The sequence below is a fragment of the Hydra viridissima genome, unplaced genomic scaffold, assembly GCF_058129835.1.
Source record: "Hydra viridissima isolate aposymbiotic clone 2 unplaced genomic scaffold, HvirCarnegie_v1 scaffold_2, whole genome shotgun sequence".
NCBI classification, from domain to species: Eukaryota; Metazoa; Cnidaria; class Hydrozoa; order Anthoathecata; family Hydridae; genus Hydra; species Hydra viridissima.
This window is the reverse complement of record NW_028324301.1, coordinates 8927538-8953322: the sequence shown is the minus strand read 5'-3', so window position 1 is coordinate 8953322 and position 25785 is coordinate 8927538. Positions and strand designations below refer to the sequence as shown.

Sequence of the window (25785 nt, the reverse complement as noted above, 5' to 3'; positions counted from 1 at the left end):
TGCGTCAATAAAGTATGACTTTAAACTACATTTAGTCCTTTATATATCTAAGATTAGATTCTCTCAAAAAAATTGGAAAATTTCTAAATCGAATAATTTTTTTTCTCGATTGTTTGAAAAGTTTATCTTCCGAGCCGTTTTGTATTCCTAAATAACTAATTACTTCAAAAAAAGCTGTTTTTATAGTTGTATTAATTGAGAGCTTACGATAAGAAAACTGCAACGGCAACTTCTATAATTTATGATAAATATTTCACACTAGGCATGCGCAATGGATGGGATTCCCTGAAATGCCGTTTTAAAACTTTTTACGCAACGTCAAAACGTTGAAATTCGTGTTTTCTGAAAACGGCTTATAAATGGATCAAAGTGGTACTTGCTCCAAAAGTGTAACAAAGTAATTATTTAATTTCTGATACAAATTTAGGATATATACATAAGTATAAATACATACATACATACATATATATATATATCGAGTATCATATCGAGTAGTCTACATGGGTAGGAAAATCGTTTTAAAAAAACACACCGTGCTTCTACCGGAGTAACTTTTAACCCGTTATAACATACAAACTCTTGAGGTAGTTGAAGCACATTCAGTAAGCGATATATATCACTACGTAGAAATCTAAATTCACTTTTGCATTCATCATCAGGCATGATTTCTAAACAAAATTGCTTATAACTCCGAAACGGTAAATCTGGATTCTTAGACAAATTTAATTTGTACAGTAGTAAAAATTCCTCGTCGTCTATAATATTTGATTCTAATGCAAGTAATAAACTATTTCTAACATTTCTCAAAGGAGCCATTTTTAAATTTTTTTTGTTTATTTCAAGATGTTTCCTTTTTTTTGAAGCGGAAATTAGTAACTAATTTTATTGGAATACCGCAACTGCAAGTCGCAACCGCTCGATCCAGACCTTTGTCGTCTCCGTTGCCGTTGCAGTTTTCAGATCGTAAGCTCTCTAATATAAGACAATTACGCTCAAGAAAAATTAAAAGTAAGTAACACAACAACTAAGGGTATGCGTTTGCTTCAAACGACTACAAATTTAACTGGAATAGCAAACGAGCAATTACGATAAAATCGTTTGAAATGCGTCCGCTAAGTTTTTGGACTTTGATCGCGATCGTTCGAATCATACGATCAAAAATTTGTTAAGTTTGTTATAATTCGAGTTTTAGCAAACGAGCATTTTTAAGGAACTTTAACGAACTTAACAAACTTATGTTATTTTTCCAATGTTTTAGCGAGGTTTAGCAAGCGGAATTTTCCGAATTTTAACGAACTTTTTTGCTTTTATTCTTGTGAATCTTTCATAACTTGTTTCTATTTTCAGAACCATGAGTGTAATCAGTCATTAATAAGACTCCAAGTACCTTTAACTATAATTGTAGACTTTCTAGAAGTAATTAGTTCTAATTACTAGTAAAACTGTTACTGCCATTACTTAATTACTGCTAACTTTGTTCTAATAACTAGTAAAAACTAGTAATTTGAGCAAAGTTAGCAGCTTAATAACTTAAACTGCTATATAATTAACTTTTACGACTTTTTCGGGAAAGAGCATTAGTTTTGGTTTTTAACAACTTTTGAAAACACGAAATATTAAGCTCCTGTCAAAAATGTTTAGTTTACAAATTTCAGTTGGAAAAACTTTTCTGATGACTGCTAAACATGCCACGAGCTAGAAATTCGTTCTTAAAGAGCTTTTTTTATGAAGTTTGAAGACGATTCTAATGTTGCTCAGATACAGCTGCAGCTCAACCGCCAGCAACAGGTCCAGCTATAAATCCTCGTCCGGGTGGTTCTGGAACTCAACCTAGATCAACTGGTCCGACTGACTCGGCTCTACGCCAATCTTTTTTCAAGTTCAAAAACACTTCACGTCGCTACCATTCAGGTAAATTCTTATGGGAAACTTAAATTTTTCTACTGAATTAAATCTTCATGATACCAAGCTTTCTAATCTAAATTTATGAATAATAATTTGACTAAAAATAAATTAATTTCATTTAAAACATCATTTATTTTAGTTAAGTAAAATTTAGATCATAACTGCTCGTTAAAGTTCGAAATTTTTTAAAAGTTCGTTAAAAGTCCGTTAAAGCTCATTTGCGATCAGCATCGTTCGAAAAAAATTTTGACGTCAAGTGTCCGTTCGCGATCGTTTGGAATGAAATTTCCAAAACAAAAAATATGATCGGGATCGTGGGAAATAAAAAAAACTAGCAAACGCAGACCCTTAAAAACGATGTTAAACATGTCTAATACCGTTCAAAACTAAATAGGTGGAGGGGCGCGAAAAATCGCTTCGAAGCAAATATTATATTGTTTCAAAAAGTAAGTTCTAGCAGTCCAATTAGCATTGCCATTTTTAGAATTTTTTGTTTTCAATTATTTTGCTGGTATTTTTTTTTATTTATATTTTTGGCTATACTGGAAAGGAGCTTTCAGGGGCGAGTCTAGGGGATGTCTGCTACGTCGCTGGACATACCCAAAATATGTATATATACATATTTTTTCACAACTTCAATATTTCGTTAAGTAAATATGATGCGTCGGTAGATAAAAGCAAACAGAGCGAATAATTATAATAAACTAAAGCAATAATTAAGCAAACTATACAAGGTTAACTGTTCGAACGGATGGTAAGAAGTTATTAATCCGGGATAACAGTTAGATTTACGGTTTAGTATTTTATTATACGCCAAGTTAGAATTATTTTGTTCTATCTCCAAGTTTAAATGTTGGGAGAAAGTTTTTGATTTTTTTCTTAAAGTAATAATTATTTAAAAACTTAGTCTTAATTTTTAAAGAAATAATAACTTATGCTTTAAATAATTTATGTTTAAACAAATTAGAAAAAAACTTGTAAAATAGAGCGCATTTTAGAAGTAATCATTACTTACTAAAATTAATAACTCATTTTCTCCCAACTTTTAAAATAGGAGATAGAATTAAATAATTCTAACCTCGCGCATAGTGCTTGTCAAATCGAGAACGGTCTAAAGTTTATTAAAAAAAAAAAAAAACGATTTATATATTTAAACGGAGGTTGTTTTAATTTTTGACTTAAACAAATTAATAAGAAACTTGAATGGACATACCTTTTTTTATTAAGTTATAAGGTACTTCATTTTTTAAATATTTTCTTTTGTTAATTTAAAAAAAATAAAAGTAATTATTTCTTAGAGAACAAATTCCGGACTTCCCTTTTCAATTACACCCTGAGTAAAGTTTTAGTCAAATTCTATTGATATTTATCATCAGGAGGAGAAGACTGTAATTAACAACAAGCATATATTAAAATATATCAATGGACATCCCCAACTATTTTATACAAAGCTGTGTATCTTTTTAATTACTTGCATTTTAAAAAATATAAAAAGAAAGAAAGGGTTTTAAACATTAAAAATAAAATTTGGACTTCCCTTGGTACATACACCCTGTTTAGTGAGTATTTATTAAACATTTCTTAAACATAAAGTTTAGACTGTTTTTCAACAATTTTTTTTTGCTTCATATAAGAATAGGTCGTGTGTAATTGTTAAGCGTTGGTGCTGACTATGGTTATCATCATTTTCTTCTAAAAATAGATAGCGTGCGAAGCGATGATGTTTGATAATGGTTAGCATCATGTGCGATAAAATATCGGGCGATTGCTAAGCCGTCTTACCTCATATATGCGTTTGTGAATGAGGAAGGGGGGGGGGGGGAGGGGGAGGGGGATGCTAAAATTTAACTTTTTTTTTTTGGGGGGGGGGGGGGGGGGTTAAAACTGCGACTTACCCAAAAAAATTCCTGTACACGCCCCTGGCTTTTATCTCTTATTTTATTAGACTTTAGCACAAAGTAGAAAAGTGACGTCAATACTTACAGATTTAAATTGATCTTTCATATAATATTTACATATCCGCTTGAAAAAATAAATAAAAGTAAAAGGCTATTAAGATGAAGTATAAAAATAAATAAAACAAAACCAGAACCTGGAATATATATATTAGTAAAATTATTAGCAAAAACTACTTATATAAAAATTTCGCTTTAAAGTAAGTCTCTTAAAAAAACAATAAAAAAAAAATTATAAATTTAAAAAATCTTTATTTGTGACTGTATATTCTAAAAAAATTTAAAATCTTAATGGTTATTTCGCTCCTCTGTACATCTAATACTTTTCTGCAATTCCGCCAGCAAAAGTGCTTATAGTTTTCGCAAAGGGGGGCAAATCTGTCAGCTCACCGTCATTCATTAGTAATTCAAGCTGTCGAAGAAATCCCATCTATGAAAATAACGTAAAACTCTAACATATTACTTTATTGTTAACTGTTCTAACGTTGAGAAGTACCTCAGAGATTGATATAGGTAAGCTTTATAATAAAATAAAAATCACTGTAAAAGATGAACAATGCTTACCAGTCTCTCTGTTTCTGATAGTGCTAAAAATAAAAGTTACCACCAATCAAACAAAAATCAGAATTATAAGTAAAATAAAAATTACATCAGAGTAGTAGAGCAAAATCAGAATTATAGGAATCAGATCATTAAATATTATGAGTTATTTCTTACTTGTTTCGCTTAACTGAGACGTCTCTTTATATCCTACATCCTCCAATCGTATTTTTGTAAATTTTAGTTTGCTTTTTTCGTAAGACCATGGATATGTCTTCAAAATCCATTCTAACGGGTCTGTCCATTCGTTCGCACGTTCACCGTACTTTTTGATGCCATGTCTTACTGTTTGTATGAAATACGGACAAACTGAATAGTTCCACAGGTCTACGAACCATTCCTCGGCATTTAAAATATCTGTCGGACATGGATAGAACATAGTAGGACCTATCGTAATAATACCGAAACGTACGAGTTATTAAGAAAAATACAGATCGTGTTACAACTTTTAACTCAATAGAATCAATTAATCTCTACTAAACATTTTTTGTATATGTTCTTTGCAAATTATAAATTTTTCAAAACGAAATACAAAAACAAAAATTTACCAATAGTATACTCAGAAGACGAAAACCTTTCAATTATTGAGTTAATGTGTCTCCATACACTGGCAAGCCAATCGACAATGCGAAAAAATTCTCGTTGAAGGTGAAAATTGCCGTATTGAATAAATTTTCGTCTTAAATATCGTTGCAACAAACAATCGATGGGTTCTTCGTGGTTTGGCAACCATATCCACCTGCAATTAAAAAACTTTTCATGAAACATCTAAATATATCTTTTATTTTTTTTTATATACAAAGAGTTATCAATTTTAATGGGCTAAAATACAGATTGAGGACAGTTTTAAATTGTACGTTACCTAAAACTTTGCTGCCAACTCGAAGGAATAGTGTCGCTAAGACCTTGAGTAATAGTACATATAACAAAAGATTTAGGGTTCATGATTTGGCATAAGGTAAGAATGTCTGATATGTCAATATTGCTGTTGAAAAAACTCTGTGTAAAACCATCCAACACAAAAACTCTATAAATAAATCAAAATAAAGACCTTCACTAATTATTCTAATTAGTAACCTATACTGATGTCAAAGATTGCAGATTTCGTTACTAGGTTAGATGGCAAGTCCCAGTCCCCTGAGAGTTTCAGTGTTGCAGTATGCAATACAAATTCATGCATAGTTTTTTAATTTTAATTAAAGAGAAAGTTTGAATGGTTTCAAAAAATACTTTGTTGCTTTTAAAGTTTTAGGTTTAAATTATAGTATATAATACTTAACTAAAAGTAAACAAAAATTAGAATTTTATGAAAAAAAGAAATTGCTTACTTTGGTTTGTCACAAGTATCATTTGAAATTTCTTTTATTATTTTCTAAACAACAAAGTATAAACTGAAAGTATAAATTTAAATACCAACTGAAAACGTAAACCAACAAAGAATCACAAATAACAATGATACCTGCCATTTTTCAGGTGTAATATTGGAGAATATGATTGGAAGAGAATTTTTTTGCACTCTAAAGTAAAAAAAGACTTTTCTTCTTTAATTTATTAACTTCTAATATAAACAAAGTTTAAAAAATCACAGTTAAATAAAGAACTTGAGAGCAAAGGTCGTTTTTATTTATGGTGAAACAAAATGACATATATAACATGCAAAAAATTACTTATTAATTTAGTGTCTCTTAAATTTAGATTGCTTAACCTATAAGCTTGATAAATTATACAGAAGTGTGAATAAAAAAATCTAAAGAGAATCAGAATCACACACAGAAGACATTTTAAATTTACCGATGTGCAACCAAATGTGAAAGTCGTCTAGCCAAATAAGATTTTCCAGTACCACTTGGACCATAGAAAACAACATTGTTATGTGAAAATATGAGTGAGACATATTTCTAAAACAATAATTAGTTTTCATAAATTTTAACAAGTAGACTTTTTTCTTCAACAAAAGATAATTTAACAAACTAGACTAAAAAAATATAAGAAAGCCATAGTACTAAAAACTTACTTCCAAAAATGATTTTGGTATGAGTACATCATAAGCAACAGCTGCTAGACTCCAACAGAATTTGTCTAAGGAACAATTTTGGTATATAAATCAAATAAAAAAAAACACCTCCACAATTTTTGTTAAAAAATGGAAATTTTAAAGTGTATATCTAAAATGAATGGCAAACATCATTCAACATTCAAAATCAAACTGCCAACCTTGTATTGCAACAAAGCAATTATGGTGATATTCTCACCACTAAATTTGAACCAAACACAACTGTGTTAATTGCTGTAAATTGCAGTTTTTATTTTAACTCAGATTAAGAACTTACAGTCACACACGTTAAAGAAAAACCTATCTTATTAAATGTGACATTTTATATAAAGTCTGTGGAACTAATGATATTGATAACCTGCTGATAAACATACTCAATCATAATATTATTATAGTGATTTAACACTTTCTTAGTTACTGCTAAATGTCATAAATTGGATTGTATCGATATGATATCACAACTTAGATTTAATTTTTGAAGATTTTTAGTCCTTATTATAAGTCACTGTTAGAGGAATTAAAACTTACCATTTAAATGAAGATAGCATGGAAGAAAATTGTCTATTATATTCAAATTTGAAATATCGAATGCCGATCCTAAAAAGGAGATTATTACTAATACTAATAGAACAAAACACCTTAAAAAACCTAAAAAAGAGACTAAAACCAACAAAAGAATAATTAAATAGATCATGCTAAAAAAACATTATTATATCATTAATCATCAGTATAATCATAATCATCAAGATGATGATCATGATTGTTATTATAGCTATTAACTTTTTTTTTGTTTCTAATTTACGTTGCATTATTTACATTGTGAGCTATGTAAAAAGTATACACTAAATAACTGTTTATTACCTATTGGAATTTCATGTGAGTGCAATTGCAGATGTTTGATATCTTGGGAGGAAAGATCTAAAGCATCTTTATCTAGGAGCTGAAGATGTTTCTGGGAGAGAAAAATCAAAAAAATTATAAATTCAATTTAAAAGATGTGTTCTTACATAAAAATTACATAGTGAAACAAAAAATATTTTGATAAATTATGTTTCATGTTAAGCGATCTTCTTTTACTGTTCAGTTTTAAGCATCTGCTAACCATTATAGCCTTGTGTAAAATTGACATCATTAGGACCATGATAACAATTAGAGAAAAGAAAAAGGCTGACAATAAAATAAATATATTTTTTACAACAACATACAACGAAAGAATATTAAAAACCATGGACAATCTTACTATAAATGTGTCTATAGCCAGCTCCTCTATATCTTTGTGCGTATTAACGCGACGCACTTCAAAGCTTTCTATCTTTAGCTGCATAAATTTCTGATTCAAATAAAAAACTTTATAACTAAAAATTTGAAACTTCAGATCAGTTTTTCAAAATGCCCAATAAAAGTCAATATGAAAATAAAAAAATAAATGTAAATATATTAAGTCCCTTTAAGGTGTGCAATTTACGCACCTGGTAATCACAGTCCACTACCAAAGTAACTTCCATGTTTTTCACTTTTGCCCAAATTACTGAGGCTAAAAAGTCAAAATCTTAAGCTCCAAAAATGATAAAACAGTACAAGAACTTTTTGCACCAATATTTTGCCATTAGAAACTCTATTGAAATGTAAAAGAATACAGTTCAAAAACAACATAAATTTTGAGAATTATAAAGTTGCAAATTTGAGCGATATTTTGTTTAAAAAGTTAGGTAAATTTTTAAAGAGATATTTTGAGTATCTAATGGTAAACAATAAGTAGATTTTATCAATATTCATCAGACACATGCATTTGCTATATTGAAATAATTCCACAAGGCTCTAATGGTTCACTTTCAAATGGTAGACATTTTAAATTTTAGATTTCAAATACTATTACTTTATGAACAGCAATTCTTATATTTATTTTACTTTATAACCTATAAGATTTGTCAACAGAGTAACTTCTTGAAATCACTGGATAAAAAATCCTTTTTAAAACTTACGTTTTCTTTTTAAACCCATTTCACCAGAAGCAATCTGTGGAAAGAAAAGTAGGGAATAAATGACTTCAAATAATAGATCACAGAAACACGAACTCTAGCAAATCTATCAAAAAATTATTTTTATGCAAAAATCAAGAAAATACTAATACCAAGTGTCAACTCTTAAAAAATGTTACCCCTTAATGCAATTTATATATATATAATAGGCTTTTTTTAATAAAAAATACAAACAAACAGGTTTTTAGTATTCATTTGTCAAAAGAAATTTAATGATAATTTTTTCTATACTTTTGCTCAATTGAAGTAAATCCTGCATGACTTTAATTGCCTATTCAGCAAAAATATTTAACTATTGATTTGAAAATGGTGTCAGCTCAACAGACCAAAAATTCCTATAAGTCTTTACTGCTTTTGAGGGATTTTTGCAAACTCTTCCCAGATTATTGCAGTTATCCTGATTATAAAACTAACTGGAAAACCAAATGTCATTTCATGCGCTCAAATAGTCACATGATGACTGACTATTGAATTTCTGGAAGTAAAACATAAGCTAGCTAAAGATAAATTGCTTGGCTATTCTATCTTTCATTGCTGGTATTTGGTAAAGTTTTGAAACTTACTTTAGGGAAGCTTCCTGTTTTATATATGTATAGATAGATAGAAAGGAAGAAAAAATACTGCTATGAATTTAAAATTGTGAATTTAGAATTGTATCATTACTTATTCACAAGATCCCTAAAAATATAATTGGAAAATAATTTTATGGAAAACAATCAGAATGAATGTTTCATCAAGAAAGTTCAAACTCCATAAAAATTTTTTTTTAATGAAAATCTGTTTTAAAAGAAACTAAAACAAATTTAATACATTCAAAAAAAGAAAAAATTAACTAAAGCCTCATAGTAGAAAAATGACATCACAAGATAGATGACTTATCAATAGTTTGAATAAATTATGGAATGCAATAAAAAAAAAAAACATTTTAAGAATGTTAAACATTTCAAAAATTTTATAGTATAGTCACTTTTGAACTTAAAACATTTTTCTAGCAAACAAAACTTCACAATGAAAATGTTTTTATGAAAACTTTTTTTTTTACTTGTAGCAATAATAGCCTTTTTTTTATTGCTCAACAACAATCATGTTTAAATTGCACAATCAAATATTTTTATTAAGACTTACTTTTTTTCGTGCTAAACGTTGTTTTCTCAACAACTTAATACCCATGTCATCATCACTAAAAGTTCTACGCAGTGGACTTTCTGCCTCCTCTTTTTTTATATTTTGTAAGCGTAAAATTTCCTCAAGATTTCGATTAAAATTATCATAACTGTTAATGGTTGCAGTGTCTGATTTTTTAACAGACTCTTCTTCTGAACTCATATATTCTTCTTCTTCAATATCACATATCAAATGCTGTAACATAAGTTTTATGTCAGGACTATGTCCTGTTGAATGAGACCGCTGAGTTTTGGTTTGTTTTTTGCAAGCCTGAAAATTTTCAGCTGCTTTTTTGTCTTTTAATTTATTATCTGTGGTTTTTAATGCAAAGCTGTTTTCCATATCAAACTTATCAAATGGATCATGAACAGAATCTAAGTTAGATGCTGTCATGTGAGAAGTTTTGTGCACAAGGTACTTTTCTTGTGCCTCATTTTTTAAGGTGTGAGTTTCCTGGAATTCTACTTGCACTGGGCAACTGTTACTTCTTTTTTTGGTGATTTCATTAAGTTTAATTTCAAGATCATCTGTACTATTATTGTTCATATCAAGTTGAGAAAGTGGTATTTTACTATCCTTAAGGTAATTCAATAATAATGTGTTGTCAACCTTTTGTTTATTTGATTTGTTTAGTAACATACATTTGTCCTTATATAAAATATCAATTGATTTACAGTTAAATATATTTTTGTCACCAGATACTATTTCACACTTCAACTTGTCAGCAGAATCACATAAAAATTCATCTTTTCCAAGAGAAGTGCCATGATTAAACTTGCTTGTTTTTTCCGATTCCCATTTATCCTTATACGAAATATCAATTGATTTACAGTTAAATATATTTTTGTCACCAGATACTATTTCGCACTTTAACTTGTCAGCAGAATCACATAAAAATTCATCATTTAAAAGAGAAGTGCCATGATTAAGTTTGCTTGTTTTTTCCGATTCCCATTTATCATTAAAGTTCTTTATGGTGGTATCTTCCAGGTTAAGAAACTGAGATGACTGCTGCTTTTGCAGAGTATTGTGGGTTTTATCAGGTATAATGTTATTTTTTTTAATTTTATTATTTTTTAAACAGTTCAATGTTTGGTCTGAAACTATTATTGTAAATTTCTTTTCTATATTGGCATTTGCATGAAATCCATTAAGTGGTGAAACGCGATTGATAGAAGAAGATTGATTATACTGAAATTTTTGAGCTTGATTCTAAACAAAAATTAATTCATGTTATTTTCAGAACAAATAAATAATTATTTAGATTTTTTTCTAAAAACAGAAATCAGATGAAAAATAATTTTGTAATCCTCATCAAACCTTTGTTAAAATATTTTGTTTGCAGTTGGTGACTTTTGTCTTTCCAATACCTTCATTACCATTTCTCCAACGATTTAACACTGGTTTCTCTTGATCAACTGCACATTCTTTACTTTTTGGAAACATATGTTGGTTTGTGGATAACTTATAATCAATAAGACCTTCCTTAAAAAAACCATTAACCACACCATTTCTTTTCTTCTGAGAAAACAAACGCCTATCTAGACTTCCATACTTTAAAGCATCATCTTCAGTACTTGCCCTAATATCAACTTTTAAGTCATTAAAATTACTAGAGTCATCACTGTTGTGAAAATCTAAATGATTCAAAGTAGTGTATTTTTTAATCTTGCTTTGATTTTTTGTTTCAGTACCACTTAGGTGTTTTGAGGCTCTCCCATAACTTATTTTGGACTCAAGAGTATTTTCAACAGATTCCACTGTCCATTTACCTTCCACAATTTTCCAAAGTTTTCCCATTTGCAATTTATTAAGCACACAAAACATGAAGCAGAAACAACATATTATAGTATGCTTACTATGACCTTCTAATGCTAGATAACATTGGTAAAATGGTTCAATTAATCCTCTTTCAAATTTTCCATTGTAATTTATCAATAGATATGCAGGCGCATTAATTTTAAGTTAGTGCTTTCAAATGAGCAAAAATATCTAAAACAATGTAGGGTTACAAACAGCAAGATTTAATGCTGTTTTGATTAATTAGCCATTTCAATATTATTTGAACTAATATATTTGACAAAAACATGTTCTAGTATTGCATACTTTAAATTTTTCAAACCATTTATACTCTGTCACATCCTGTTTAAAACAAAGTTATATCCTTTTTTTTTTAACTTTATTTAAAATTGTGTATTAATTTTATTCATAAACCTTGTTCAAATTATTTTAGAATCATTAACATCATATATGTATACAGCTAGTTAATATCATATATAAAAAAAAACAAAAACTAAGAGACAATATATAGCAGTAATTATCAATACTAGTCTTGATTCTCTAACATGTCTATGACTAAACAGTTAAGTAATCCAATTTAAGCTTATTAAATTGAGGTTTGGTTAAAAGTAAGGTGTTATTCTTTATCTTTTTTTCTATTATATAAAAAATCTTATTTTTATGGCAAATATTTCTTTTTAGACTTCCCTAAATAATTGCTTAAGCATTAATGCTTAAAAAAACTTCATTTATAAAATATATTTTTGTAGGGTCAAAACAAATAATGCTAATTACACTTTTAACACATTAATCATTTGATTCAAAACTAACAAAAAAGATTATAGTAAGAAAACAGAAACAGATTAAAAAATATAAAGAAAAAAAAAAAAAATTTTCTTTAAAAATACGAGGAAAAAAATTTTTTTCTAAAAATATGAGGAAAAAAAACAAACTTTTTTTTGTGTGTGCCAGCTTTAATGATCTATATTTCTAATTACACAAAAAAGTACTGCAAAAGATCATTTCCGCACTTTGCAGATTTAAATTTGTTGCTAGCACAAAATTATTTTATATAATCATTAACAAAAATGCTCCATTGTCATAGTATATTGGCAATATTTAATGTTAACTTTACTTAAGGAAAAAAAATGTTCATAAATATTCACATATTTACAAATAAAATAATGTTAGTATTTTGATATAATATACTGTAAGTCTGGATAAAGGTGTAAACAGGAAATTTAAAAAACTCCCAAGAAAAAAAAGAAAGAAAATAGAGTACTTTCCACACTAATGGTAAAGATTGATCTGACTGATATAGTATTATTTCACTGTATTCTTTTTTGCTATTTCACTGTATGTTTTATTTATTTGCAGAAACCTTAGGATTAATTAAAGTTTATTAAGATGCAATCAATTAAGTGTTAATATAAAGCAACGTTTAAACAATAACTATATTCATGCTGCTAGGATAAATGAGAAGCAAATTTAAATACTAGTGACTCAAAGAGTTAAAAAAAAAATGCAATGAATTATAAAAACTTAATTTTTTTTCAAAGAAATAGGAAATAGGTATTAGGAAAATGGGACAACTAAGTGATTTTTTTTTGAATTAAAAAAAAAAAAAAAAAAAAATTGAAAGAATATTATTGGCAGTTTAAAAAACATTTTTTTTTTTTTTTTGAATTAAAAAAAAAACAAGTGTTTTTTTTTTAATTCAAAAAAAAAAAAAAAAAAAAAATTAAAAGAATATTATTGGCATGAACAAGAAAGTCAACATTTATAAAAAGCTTTGTTAGATTATTTTGTAAATAAAAACACATACAGTAAAATTATCTTGTTATGAGATGTTAAAAATTGCCAGCAGCAAAAAAAGCTAGAGACCAATATTTATTATAATTTCTAAGCAGGTATTACAAAAACTTAAGATTAAATTGAGTTAACAAAGTTTCTTACCGTATTACTTCTTTTAAGAACATTTTGACTATTACTAGAGTGATGTTTTGAATCATCAAATGTTTTTGATGCATCTTTCATGAAAGGAATAATCATAGCAATCTTTGAAGAGGGTACAGCCTTATGAAAAAACAAAAAGTTAAAACTTTTAATGAAAGATGAATTGGTGAACAAGATAAAATAGCTAAAACAGTTATGAGAACTTAAAAGAGTGTAAAGAAAAATTACAAAAACTATACCTGACCATGACTGCATTTAATTATATCAACATTAGTCTTTTGCTTAATAGAAGCAGGAGGAACAAAAGACTGTTCCAGGTGTTTTATCCGTTCTTTAGTAATTGGAGAACCTTCATACTTTTTTGCCACTTCTCCAAATATATTTCTTCCATTTGTAGAACTTTCTGGACTTTTAAGATAATTCTGATATGATTCATTTAATAACCGTGAGTCAAAATTAGTTAAAGTTCCTTTGCAAATACAATTAGAATTAGTTGCATTAGTCAGAGAATACTTTAGAGATAAATTGTTATCAGAGTAATTCTCACATAATGCATCATGGGGATCTTCTTTATTTGGCAAACTATTTGACTGCTGCAAAGACTCTGTTATAACATGTGAATAAGATGGTTTGGAATCACTATAATTGAAACTTCTCTGTTGTTCAAAAGGAGTGCTGCTCTTTGATAGAAGGGAAGGTGAACTTACACTTTTCTTGAGGTAAGATTCACTAGTCTGGAAGTAAGACCTTGTTTGAGAAGAAAGCTCAAAATTTTCACCATCTTCTCTCATTGATTTCTAGGGTGAAAAATGAACTTCTTAGTTTCAGTTTAGCAAAAGATTTTATAGCTAAATTATGCAATTCTATTTTAGTTGTTTTTCTAATCAATAACAATCATCAATAACTATACTTTAAAACCATTATTTGATGTAAAAATCACCTTAGTGGATTTTAAAAAATAAAACAGATTTTTCTTATACAAAATTCTCACTAGTGCAAAATATCAGTTTACAGCTAATCTTTGTAAACATTTGCACACCCTTGACAATAATTTAAGCAAAATATATTTTGGGAATTTGGAGACATTCCTAATACAAGTATTTTTATCAACTTGTTTTGATAAAAATGGAGCCACAACATAACTCAACAACAGTAACAGCTATAAGTAATTACTCTTAGGCACAGCAATTTGTCTTAATTAAAAAATGTGTCTTATTAAGAGTGTACAAAATAATGAGATAATAATTACCTTAGAGTGTATAGTTGGTTTATAATCTCCATTAGCTGATACTGAACGTGGTTTTGTCTCATCAACCAAAACTGGCCTATTTTGCTTTTGCTGAGCCTTTAGTTCCTTTAATTCTTTTTCTCTGGCACATATTGTGGCATCTAGCTCTTCTAAAACACAAGATAGTTTTCATATTACTGAAGCATTTTCTTATAAAACATGCAAAAGCTCTTACTTAACCTACATGAATGAATATGAAAACACTTACCTGCTGATTTTTGTAAAATAACATTATTGGAATGTTTCCTAGCTCTAAGTGGAGAAAATGTTGACAAAAATGATGGTACTGAGTATTTTTTAGGAGTACTTGGTGAAACCTTTTTTTTTAGTTCAGTAACTACAGACTTCTTTTCTAATCCCTTTTGTTTAAGGTTACTTATTTTTTGAACATTCTTTATTTTTGTTGGATCAGCAGGTAGATTATCTTGTTCAAAGACAGACAAAATTGTTGAGAACTTTGATTCTTTAGAAGTTTCCAATCTAGATTCAAGACTTGTTGACTTTGTGTCTTTTTCTTTGCTGTCTTTTCGCCATTTCCAGTTTCCTGAAATTTTTAAAGGACTTACTCTGCTTTCTTCTTCAATGATCACTTCACTGTGGTATCTTATGTCTCCATGCCTGTGTATAAATTTTTCTTCAGGATGTCCTGAACTTTTATCAATGTTACCTTTTAAATATTCAAAGTCACACGATCGAGATCCCATATACTTTTTTTTTATTTTTCCAATGAAACTTCCAGCTCTACTTTTTTTTAATTCTAAATCATCTTTTGAAAGTTCTTTTTTAGAATTACTTTTTGCTTTCTCATTCATGGAATCGGTTTGAATTAAACCAATAGAAGATATATCATGTTCTTCATTTATTGTTTTATCAAGCTGCAAGTAACTTCTTTGATCTGAAATTAATTTTTGTTGTGACAGCGAAAGAAAATCTTTAGCCGTGAAAGAATCAACATCATTCTCTAATCTTTGATTTAAACTGTTTATGTTGTTATTATACACATCTAGTTTTTCAGCAAGATTGTTTTTTATTTTGTTCGTGTTGTTAAGACTTGTATTAGACATTGTGCTGTCACATTTGTTTACTTTGTCTTGTTTATCTTTAAATACCTTAGCATAATTAAAACTCGGTTGAGGTAAAACAAATTTACTTTTCAAAAACATATTTGATAACTGTTCATCATTGGGATAATGGAGAGAATTTTTATTCAAGAGCTCTTTTTTTGTTTCATTATCATAAATACTATGCACCTCTTTCTCAATTGATTTTCCATTATAGATATTTTTTGAAACTTTTTTTCTGCTTTGTAATAAAAACATAAGAGTGGCATGCTTTAACTTTTTGGGCAATTTTTCTTTTTTACTGAATGATGAAATAGAATTAGGTTTTCCACATGACATGGAAATGTAAGGTATTACACTTCCTTTCTTGGGTTTAACATTTTTGGCTAAAATATCAAAATAATTGCTTAATTTGTTAGATACAGAACATTTATTGCTTTCATCTTCATGGTGCTGTGGGTCCAACATACCACATTCATTTTTCAGTAGATTTTCTAATTTTGCACATGAAACTGTTTTTTTATTTTGAGGTAAAAGTTGCTGTATTGGTGTTTGAATATAAAGTTCATCTTGGTAATTTAGAGAGGGCAACTTTCTTTCTCTAGAAATAGAAGCTAAAGTTGATATGATGCAACTAGAATCTTCAGAAACTCTTCTTCCAGAATAAAAGGCTCCAGTTACCATTGTATCACATTGAATAGTTCTTGTTATTGTTACTTTATCAGATTTAAGTTTTAATTTTGACTTTCTATCTTGAAAGAGCTTCATTAAACCACTTGAGTGAACCTGGATACTATCTGCTGAGCCACACTCTAACATAAATGCCTCTTCATCATCTAGATACTGGTATATTGTTCTAACAAACGGAGAGGGTTGTTCTAATCTAGTGACTCTGTTCGAATCATCTACAGACTTAATTAAAGATTGCAATCGAGGAGGTGGTAAAGATCTTGATCGACGTAGACCAGAAAGAAAAGGTGAATTTGGACAACTATACTGTCTCTTGAACTTGCTTTTTGACTTTTGTATGTTTTTTTTGCTAAAGTTCCAGGAACTTTGATTAAGCCTTTTAAACTTTATTGATGCAGACTGACTATTGTTATTAAGTACAGTATAAACCTTACCTTCTCCAAAATCTTTACAATAAATTTTCTTTGAGTTATCACAACTCTGTATCATAAACTTTGAAAGAGTAGAAGATGAATCATATTTATTGCAAGAGCAAACTGATTTAATCGAACTTTGAGCACTAGAAAGGTTAGTTTGTGGTATTTTTGATTCAGATAATTTGCAATCAGAACAAACATCTGATGAGTCACAACTTAAAGAAGAAACTAACTTAACTCCTGTATAGTCAGTTTTAGGATTGCAAGAGATTTTAGGAGACAAACCTTTTCTACAGCTAGAATTCATAATCTGTAAAACAGGTAATTCTGTAAACCCGTAACTGGTAGAATAAGATATAGTTTTACAACTTTTACTAAAAGAAATCTCATTATTTGCTTTCCTAATATCCCGGTCACTAAATGCTCTTCTCTGTAAAACACATTCCCACTTCAATGCATAGCTCATATTATAAATTTTATTTGAATTTTCATGCTTGTATTCTAGTAGTTTTTCACAACCTGTGTTAATTTTATCATTTGAATAACACAATTGGTAATATTCTTTTTGTTTGAACATGTTTCTGTATTTTAACTAAACTATAAATAAAACATTATTACATAAGAAACATAAAAATACCTTTTTTAGACACATTTTTTACAAATATATTTGTAGATATACAACGTGTGTGTGTGTGTGTGTGTGTGTGTGTGTGTGTGTGTGTGTATTGCAAAAGTAAATCTAAGAATACTTAGATCTTCTTTCCCAACCTTAATACTATTACTTAATACTATTAGCTATGTCATATCTAGAAAGGAAAAGAAAAGGAACAAAAATTGTCTTTTTTGAAAGTCTGTCTGAAAATCATAAGAGATCTCCTCGTGATAACCGTGTAATATAAACATAACTGTATTATAAGGTTAAATTTGCGCACTTTCGGAAATCCGGCTTCATTAAGACGAGCCCCACAAGCTGCATTTTAAATCCGGGTTTAAATTTAAAAATACATTATTAAAGTGCCTAATCCATCAAAAAGAAGTTTAGAATGCCTTTATGCTATTTTATTATTTTATTATCATTTGAAATCATCGAAATTTAATTTTAGAAGAAATTTCGAAACTTTGTCTAAAATTAAATTTTGACTTATTCATAAAGTTAACGAATAAGTAATACGAATAATAATAAAAAAAAATTACCAACTATATTAGAGCATCTAATTTCAATTTACTGCAATGACAACTAATAAATTTTTTAAATAAAGTACTATAACTTAATTATTTACATTTTTTAACATGCTAGTTTTTATATTCTAATAATTTGTTAAAGTGCCTCCGATTTTTTCTCTATAGCAAATATTCCCACCGAATCTTTCCTTCCTCTTTAAACAACTTAATGTAATATTTGTAGTTTTTTTGTTTTGCTGATTCAAAAGCAAACACACTCCCATTTCTTTTCCAGCTTTCAGCCCCCTCTCCCCCACCTCTCCCTCCAAAAAATTAGGATCCCAAATGTTAGAAATGGATTTCTTTGTTATTCAAATGAATTGTTTTAAATAAACAAAAAGTTCGAATTAATAAGTCTTCTTTAAAAGAGTTTAAAAATTGTAATAGTGAAGCTTTGTTGATATTGTATTCAATAGCCATTGCTATTAACCCCTTAACTAGTTGATCAGATAGTAAAATGTCGAGATGAAAATGAAGAAATCGTAATCTGCAGAGGGGCTTTTTCTATTTGAGAAAAGGAAACCAATTCATCAAATAATTGACTTCGTTATAAAAATCGTGACAAGAAAAGTGAAAGTAAAGAGCATTTTCTTAACATTTGAAAACAATTAATTGTTCCTGTATAAAGCACCATAGTTTTAACACAAGCGAATATAAATTTGTATAGCATGACATGTTTACATATGAAAAAACATTTAAGAAATATTTCAAATAAAATGTGTTGCATTAAGTGGTGTTATACATACAACTCAATTACACTCAGCAATTAGAGGTCATGGACGGTCACCTGATTTCACCTGCTATTTGTTCTCAGTCATTACTGCTTCTTCTAAGGTTGTTTACAACTTACCCATCGAAAATGGATACAACTGCTATCATACAAAATGAAACTAGTCTATGTTTATTATATTGTATAATCTTGTGATGAAAATACAAACACAAAATTCAAATCTAAATAGCTAAAATACAGCGACTGTTTTTTTAATCTTTGAAAATTTTAGAATTTCTTTGCAAAATAATTTTGCAAGTTAGTAAAGCAAATAAGTTTAGCCATTTGTAAACTTATTTGTTTTATTACAAATGTTCAAAGTAAGCTTTTGATCTTCGCTTTTTCAGAATATCATATAACTTTATTAAAAAGCTAAGATCAAACAACAAATAAACGAGCGAATGGTTTTCATTTTTGTATAAAAAACTCTTTTCGCAAGATATAGAAAAAGGGATTTCTACGCAAAAATACTCAATTTCTTGGGTTTCAAACAATAAAGCGCTTAAATGAATGAATATTTAAATTTTAAACTTAAAAAGTGGCTAACTTATTCACATGCGTTTCTAAGTGGACATGTCAGACTTAGAAACGTATACAAATAAAGTTAAAATATTCAAAACATTTAAAATATTTTTAATAACCACATTTAAAATTTATCTCAAGTTATGAAGTTGCTAATTACAAGCAACTTTAAATCTTCGTCAATAAAAAAACTTTAAATTGCTTATGATAAGCAACTTAAAATTTTAAAAAAGAATCACTTTTTAGATTTAGGATTGATTAATTTTCAAACTTTTGGGCAACGAGTAAAACGTTAATGATGTCAATTTTGAAGGTTGTGAACCAACGAAAAAGATGCTAAATAACAGAGAATCGTCTAAGACACAACGATGAGAAACAAAGCAATTGCTTTGAAAAGTTTACTTGAGCCACAAAATTTATTTGATCATTTTTCACAATAACTATGTGCAGCCACACCATTATTTAGGAACTTGTATAAGCTAATCAAACTTCTTCAAAAAACATATTCCTCCCTTCCAGATACAAAACACATTGTTCATAGGAATATCTAACATTTTTTTGACCGCACGATCCAACGTACTGAAATCAACTATGTATGTAAATACTGTATAACAAATATCCAGTATCGCGCAGTTCTTAAAATAAATCGAAAAGAAAAAGATTTTAAAATATTACTTCTGTATCGATTCCTGACTACTAAAGTTGTTTAGTGTAAATTACTTTCTTTAGGGTATCATCAGCAGCAACCATCATAGCAGTGAATAATAACATAAGTGCTTTATCTTTTCATATTCTGCACTAAAGTAAATTTTAAATCGAAATAAAGTCAGTCATATTAAGATTAGAATTTACAAACAAAGATAATATTTATAACTTTAAAATATCTAGAATAACTTAATAAACACTGCATTCGACAACTTTTAGGCATGAGGCTACATTTACTTTGATCCTCTTGATAATGTACTTTTTTATATAAACTTATTTAGTTCGGTAAACGTTTATGTTTTGTGATGTTTGAATAAGTTTTAATTCCAGCAAATTTTCACTGAATACTTCTTACATTTTAAGCTAGTTTAATCTTAATTCAAATTTACAAAATAAAAGAGAAGAGCTTTCCCGTTACCGACCATCAATAAAATGTTACCGACCATCAATAAAATGTTACCGACCATCAATAAAATGTTACCGACCATCAATAAAATGTTACCGACCATTAATAAAATGTTTAATCTCTTTTCTCCTGATTTTTACAACAAGCTAAAAACGTTGTTGTAAAACTTTGATGCCATTATTTGGTAATCACTAATTTATTAATACCGATTATGCTAATTAGTTCTGCGCTTTATTCAAAATGTCAAAATCTTTTCATAATTGGTAACAGACCTGTTCTGAATGTCATGGTAGCTTAGGCCGTTGGAGTAATTGTATTATTGCATTATGGTCTTAGGTAATTGCTCGTTCAACCGTTTTTTATTTTGAATCGACTTTTAAATTTATAAATTTGAATAAATTTAAGTTTAGCTATTTTAATATTTTAAGGAGTAAAACTCGTTTTTCTTGTTAATCACTCGAATGGATTATTAGTCACTCGAGTATATTTTCTGGAAACAGGTGGCCCCTCATTCTTTTGTGCTCTGATAATACACATTTTATTTATAATTAAACTGAGTTTTTAGTTATTTTCTAAGTTTTTGAGAAAACGGTTTTATTTTAGTTTACGAGTTTTAATGTTTGCATTAACAAAACACCGAAAGCGAAAGAAATGCAATCATTAATAACTGCCTATGTAAAAACCACCACCAAAAAAATGGAAAAAACACATACTACAATTTATTCACTGTGTATTAAGAACAAAATTATAAAATAATAGAATAATTACTTGAGAAAATCCCGCCTAGAAAAGAGGATAAACTGGATAGTTTAGAACAAATCATCAATAAAATGGCTGAGAAAATCAAAGTTTTGGCAACATCTAACGAAGATCAAGAAAAAAGAATTCACGAGTTGGAAAATCAGTCAGCAAAATTCAAGTGTGATAACGAGTTGGAAAATCAGTCAGCAAAATTCAAGTGTGATAACGAGTTGGAAAATCAGTCAGCAAAATTCAAGTGTGATAACGAAAACAATACTTCTGTTACCAACAACATTAAGGGTTGGGTCACCATTAGGGAAAAAAAAAACTTCAAGAACAATTGGTAGTGGTCAATGCTGCTATTAATGAGCAAAAATAAGAGAAAGAAAAGAGCGAAAGATAAGATGATATATGGTAGAGCTGAATCAAGCAAAGTAGCTCTAACTGAGAAAACAGCTGAGGATAAGGACAAAGTTGATAGTTTATTGAGAGCAGTTAAAAAAGTGATATCAAGTCTACATATATTAAAAAATTAAGATCAAACAAGATTAATAAACCTATTTTAGTCGAACCGAAAGATTCTACTTTGAGAAATCATCTTTTATTGGCATCAAAGAATTTGAAGAACGAAAACGGCTTTGATAAGATATATGTAAGTCCTGATATGAATGAAGCTGAAAGAATCTTAGAACAACAGATTCACCCTTTTAATTTGGAATACGTGGCAATCAAGTTGTCAAACTTAGAAAAGAAGCGTCAACACAAAACAAATAGAAAGAATTCAGTAAATACCTTAAATTGTGTATATTTTAACGCTACTTCGCTTAAAAATAAAACGGATAAATGTAAACTTTTGTGTAGTGCCTAAGATTGTTAGAGCCGTTGAAACTAGGTTTAAAGAAACAGCTGTTTCGTTGTATGGATATGATATATAAAGAGGTGGTAGAAGAAGAAGTTGGAAGAAGAAGAGGTAGAATTGCTATTTATATTGATGAGAGAATAAGGTCATATAAGCCTAATGATTCATATTTTGGCAAGAGCAAGCTCAAAAAGGTATGGACTGTTTTAGTAATAAGTTTGATAAGTACTTAATTGGAATTATTTTAGACCAGATGGTTTTGTTGATATGTTGCAAGTTATTTGAATAAAATGATATTTAAATCTATTAGTTATGAGAAATTTCAATTTTCCATTGATTAATTGGTCTGATGGAGCGGTGGAAATGATTATGAATGATGGTAATGAGACCTCTAATAAAAAGCTCGATTTTTTATTCACAACCTGCGAATCAAGTGTGTCACGTAGGTTTCTAATCCAGTCTTGGGAAACATCAGCAAAGGGCATTTTGTTTCATTCAGAGCTTTTACCTTACATATAAGAGAAATTGAATTTGACCAAGATTCGATATATTTTTGATTATAGGAGAGGAGATTAGGCAAATATATCTAGAATTTTTGAAAACGTAAATTAGTTTAAATGTTTTGAAAACAAGTCGGTTCAAGAGATGTATTCAAGAGATGTACTTGTTTATATTTCATGTTACTGAAACGTGTAATAGTTTTGTGCCGATTGAACTTGAAAAAACAAAGCAAAACTCAGCTTTGATCAACTCCAACCGAAGAAAAATGATTGGGATGAAAAGAGAACCTAGATATAAAACTTGTTCAATCGCTTATCACCTAACATTAACATTAAGAGCATCTTTAACAAACAGAATCCAAAACAGTGGAGATCTTCAAACATCACACCATTGTTCAAGAAAAAAGATAAACTTGATCCAGGAAATGATGGACCAGTATCACTCGTAATTGTTCCATGTATAATATCAAAAGGCATACTTAGATCATGTTTAGAAAAATATCTGTATGATAATAAATTCATTTGAAAAGAGCAACATGCATTTGTGAAAAGTAAATTGTGTACAACAAATCTATTGGCAACGTTGAACTTCATCATATTGTTAAGCAAGTAACATCCCAGTTGATGAAATACCATTGGATTTAGCTAAAGCTTTTGACACTATTCCTAATAAAAGACAATTACTAAAGTTGGAAGGCGATAATATTAGAGTTTTTTTAAAAAAAAACACACAACTTGTTCAATTATATAACAGTTTTTTTTTATACCCCTTTCTGTAGTTATCCGGTGGGCATCCATGTTCGTACCAAATTACATTTAATGTCCCCAGGAGTATAGAATAGAGGTTTAAGAACATCTGGTTTTACTTTATAAGAGTCTGAATTAGTTTAAGAGCACTATAGGGTTGTGGGGATAGTTAGCTTTTTATGCACTCATGCAAGCAGGCCCCGGTACTTATGTGCGAACATTAGGACTAATGCCCAAAAGGTTACTGGTGTGATATTACTGCTGTCAAGAAGTTAAAAGTTAAGGCCAAGGTAAACAAAGAGGTTGTATACACATAGCTAAAACGACAAACATTCTGGTAAAAATACTTGTCTGTTCCACGCTGTATTCTGCAACCCATGTTCAATAAAATTTGACCCAATGCAGTTCACCAGTACCTGATAGTATAGGTCGCAAAATTTATAAATACGTACTAACCTCTGTCGAAATTGCCTAAAGATATAAGGAGGCAGAAGCCCTGAAAGACAATAGCTCCGCTAATAGGCTCTGGTTGTAATACCATCATCTGCAATCAACTTTTTGTGTCCAGAAAGCTAAGAATGATTTTTCATCATCTGCAATCAACTTTTTGTGTCCAGAAAGCTAAGAATGATTTTTTTCTGTTTGTATACTCCCAATTGGTGGTCATGGCTTCTAATGGCTACTTATTTGCGTTTAAACTCCTTGTGCTCATTGAAGCTCTGTTTGTACAACACATGGCGCAGATCTAACCATTACTCTTTGGACACCGTTGGCTCTGAGTTTGTTTCCACTACTAGCCTATTAGATGTAAGTACATCTTTGGTTAAAAGCTAATAAACTTAATTAAGCAACTGTTACATTCAACTTTAAACTTACCAACTATCTTCTTGTTTTATGTACTATCTACTGAGTATTCGCTGAAATCATAATCATAAAGAGGGTGCCTGAATGTGTTTTTAGACATCTTCATTCTCAAACTGGAATAACAAGCTGTCGGTATATATCGAACTAGCCTCGTTATATGTTATATGTATATCTAATCTTATGTTTGTTATACCAAAATTGTACATCAAGTGTTTGCATGAGTGGAGAACCCCCTGGCCGACATATAATGGTCTGATCTACTTAAGTTCGCTTTTTGCGCTATATGTTGATACCAGGTCTCTGTTTGATACCTTGTGCTACAAGTATGCAGAGTCTTCATAAAGGCAGCGCACCCAACCTCACAATGGAATAAGGCAACCATAATGGGCTTTATACAAGTTCTCCATAGTTTTCCCAAGATTGAGCAGTTCATGAGTTTGAATAATTCCTTTTCAAAACTTTTGGGGTGGTCTTCATCGGTAGATTGGTACTCAGCTGAATATGTCATACAGACTGCCTGGCTGTAATGGACCAATCGATGGATTTTTATTACACGTATACCCAGCGTTTGATAAAGTTAAAGGTTTCGATAATGTACGACATATCCATTTTTCGTAGATTCGGGAGCAGTTTCATGCACTTGATAACTTTACCTCTCCCCCTCCCCCCAGTTTAAATACTAAACTATACTGATAGCCACTAATTGATGACTCAGGTACGAATTATTGCTTCCAGCTGCTATAAGCATCGTACAAGTTTTCAGGATATCGAATATCAACATCTACAATATCCATACTCTGCATTTGCAAACACTTTATCAATAGTAAGCAAAGGAATAGTGGAGCTCAATTTCAGACAAAAATTGATTTATAGCCCATCCATATGGGTTATTTGCAACGACATATATAATCCAATTATTTGACATTGAGTTGTATTTCGGGAACAGTAGATTGTTGGCCTTGGCAAATCTTTTTTCATCCGAATGCATTCCAAACCTTCTGCTCACGTTGATAGTCTTCGTCTGTAATATAATCTCAAGTCACCTGACTATAGAAAGCACCCTTCGGTAGAAACTCTGTCTCATTGAAGCTCTCATGCCTGTCAACTTGATCTTATGGGTACACACCTTTGCGGCATAATAATTTCAAACCATCATCTGTTAAATCCTTGCTATTCATTTTTAAGTTATCCGTTTCTAGGCCTTTTACCAACCGCTCCGGCAGAAAGTTCAGGCATTGCAAACTTCTGATGAACTGGAACTGCCCAACACCAAAATTTGGGTAATTTTTCATGTTATTCGGATAGATACGTAGCTTAAGATTGTACTCATTATGCGAAGCATCTTGGCATTTTCATGAGATATGACAGTGGTCTCGACTTTATCCATACTTCCAACATCTAGTCTGTCGAATCTCTAATCACATATATAACAGTCAAGAAGCTCTCCGTAGCATCTTCATAATTGTACAATATCTGTGTATTAACAGCTCCATCACTCCATCACTGTAGTACATAGCAATAGTTGCATGGGACCAGCTTAAAGGT

The 25785-nt window shown here is 29.5% G+C and overlaps 1 protein-coding gene across 4 annotated transcripts; it reads right to left on the bottom strand.

The window, feature by feature from the left end:
• Window positions 1-3884: 3884 nt before the first annotated feature.
• LOC145198965 (uncharacterized) lies at window positions 3885-20218 on the bottom strand. 4 transcript variants are annotated; one of them, XM_090078265.1, is made up of 19 exons: window positions 20094-20218; window positions 14948-17503; window positions 14701-14849; window positions 13691-14248; window positions 13452-13571; window positions 8496-8529; window positions 7983-8047; window positions 7754-7843; window positions 7375-7465; window positions 7042-7110; window positions 6475-6539; window positions 6252-6358; window positions 5920-5977; window positions 5789-5832; window positions 5323-5487; window positions 5009-5199; window positions 4578-4847; window positions 4425-4447; window positions 3885-4290 (listed from the first exon to the last, which is right to left on the bottom strand). In XM_090078265.1, exons 2-19 carry the CDS (start codon window positions 17481-17483, stop codon window positions 4177-4179), a joined length of 4749 nt encoding a protein of 1582 aa, XP_089934391.1. In that variant the 5' UTR covers window positions 17484-17503; window positions 20094-20218; the 3' UTR covers window positions 3885-4176. The 4 variants fall into 4 exon arrangements, 3 of the variants coding, with proteins under 3 accessions (XP_089934391.1, XP_079930320.2, XP_089934392.1); XM_080074194.2 differs by lacking the exon at window positions 20094-20218 and having other exon boundaries at window positions 14948-19125; XR_016449722.1 differs by lacking the exons at window positions 7754-7843; window positions 7983-8047; window positions 20094-20218 and having other exon boundaries at window positions 14948-19125.
• Between the last annotated feature and the right edge of the window lie 5567 nt (window positions 20219-25785).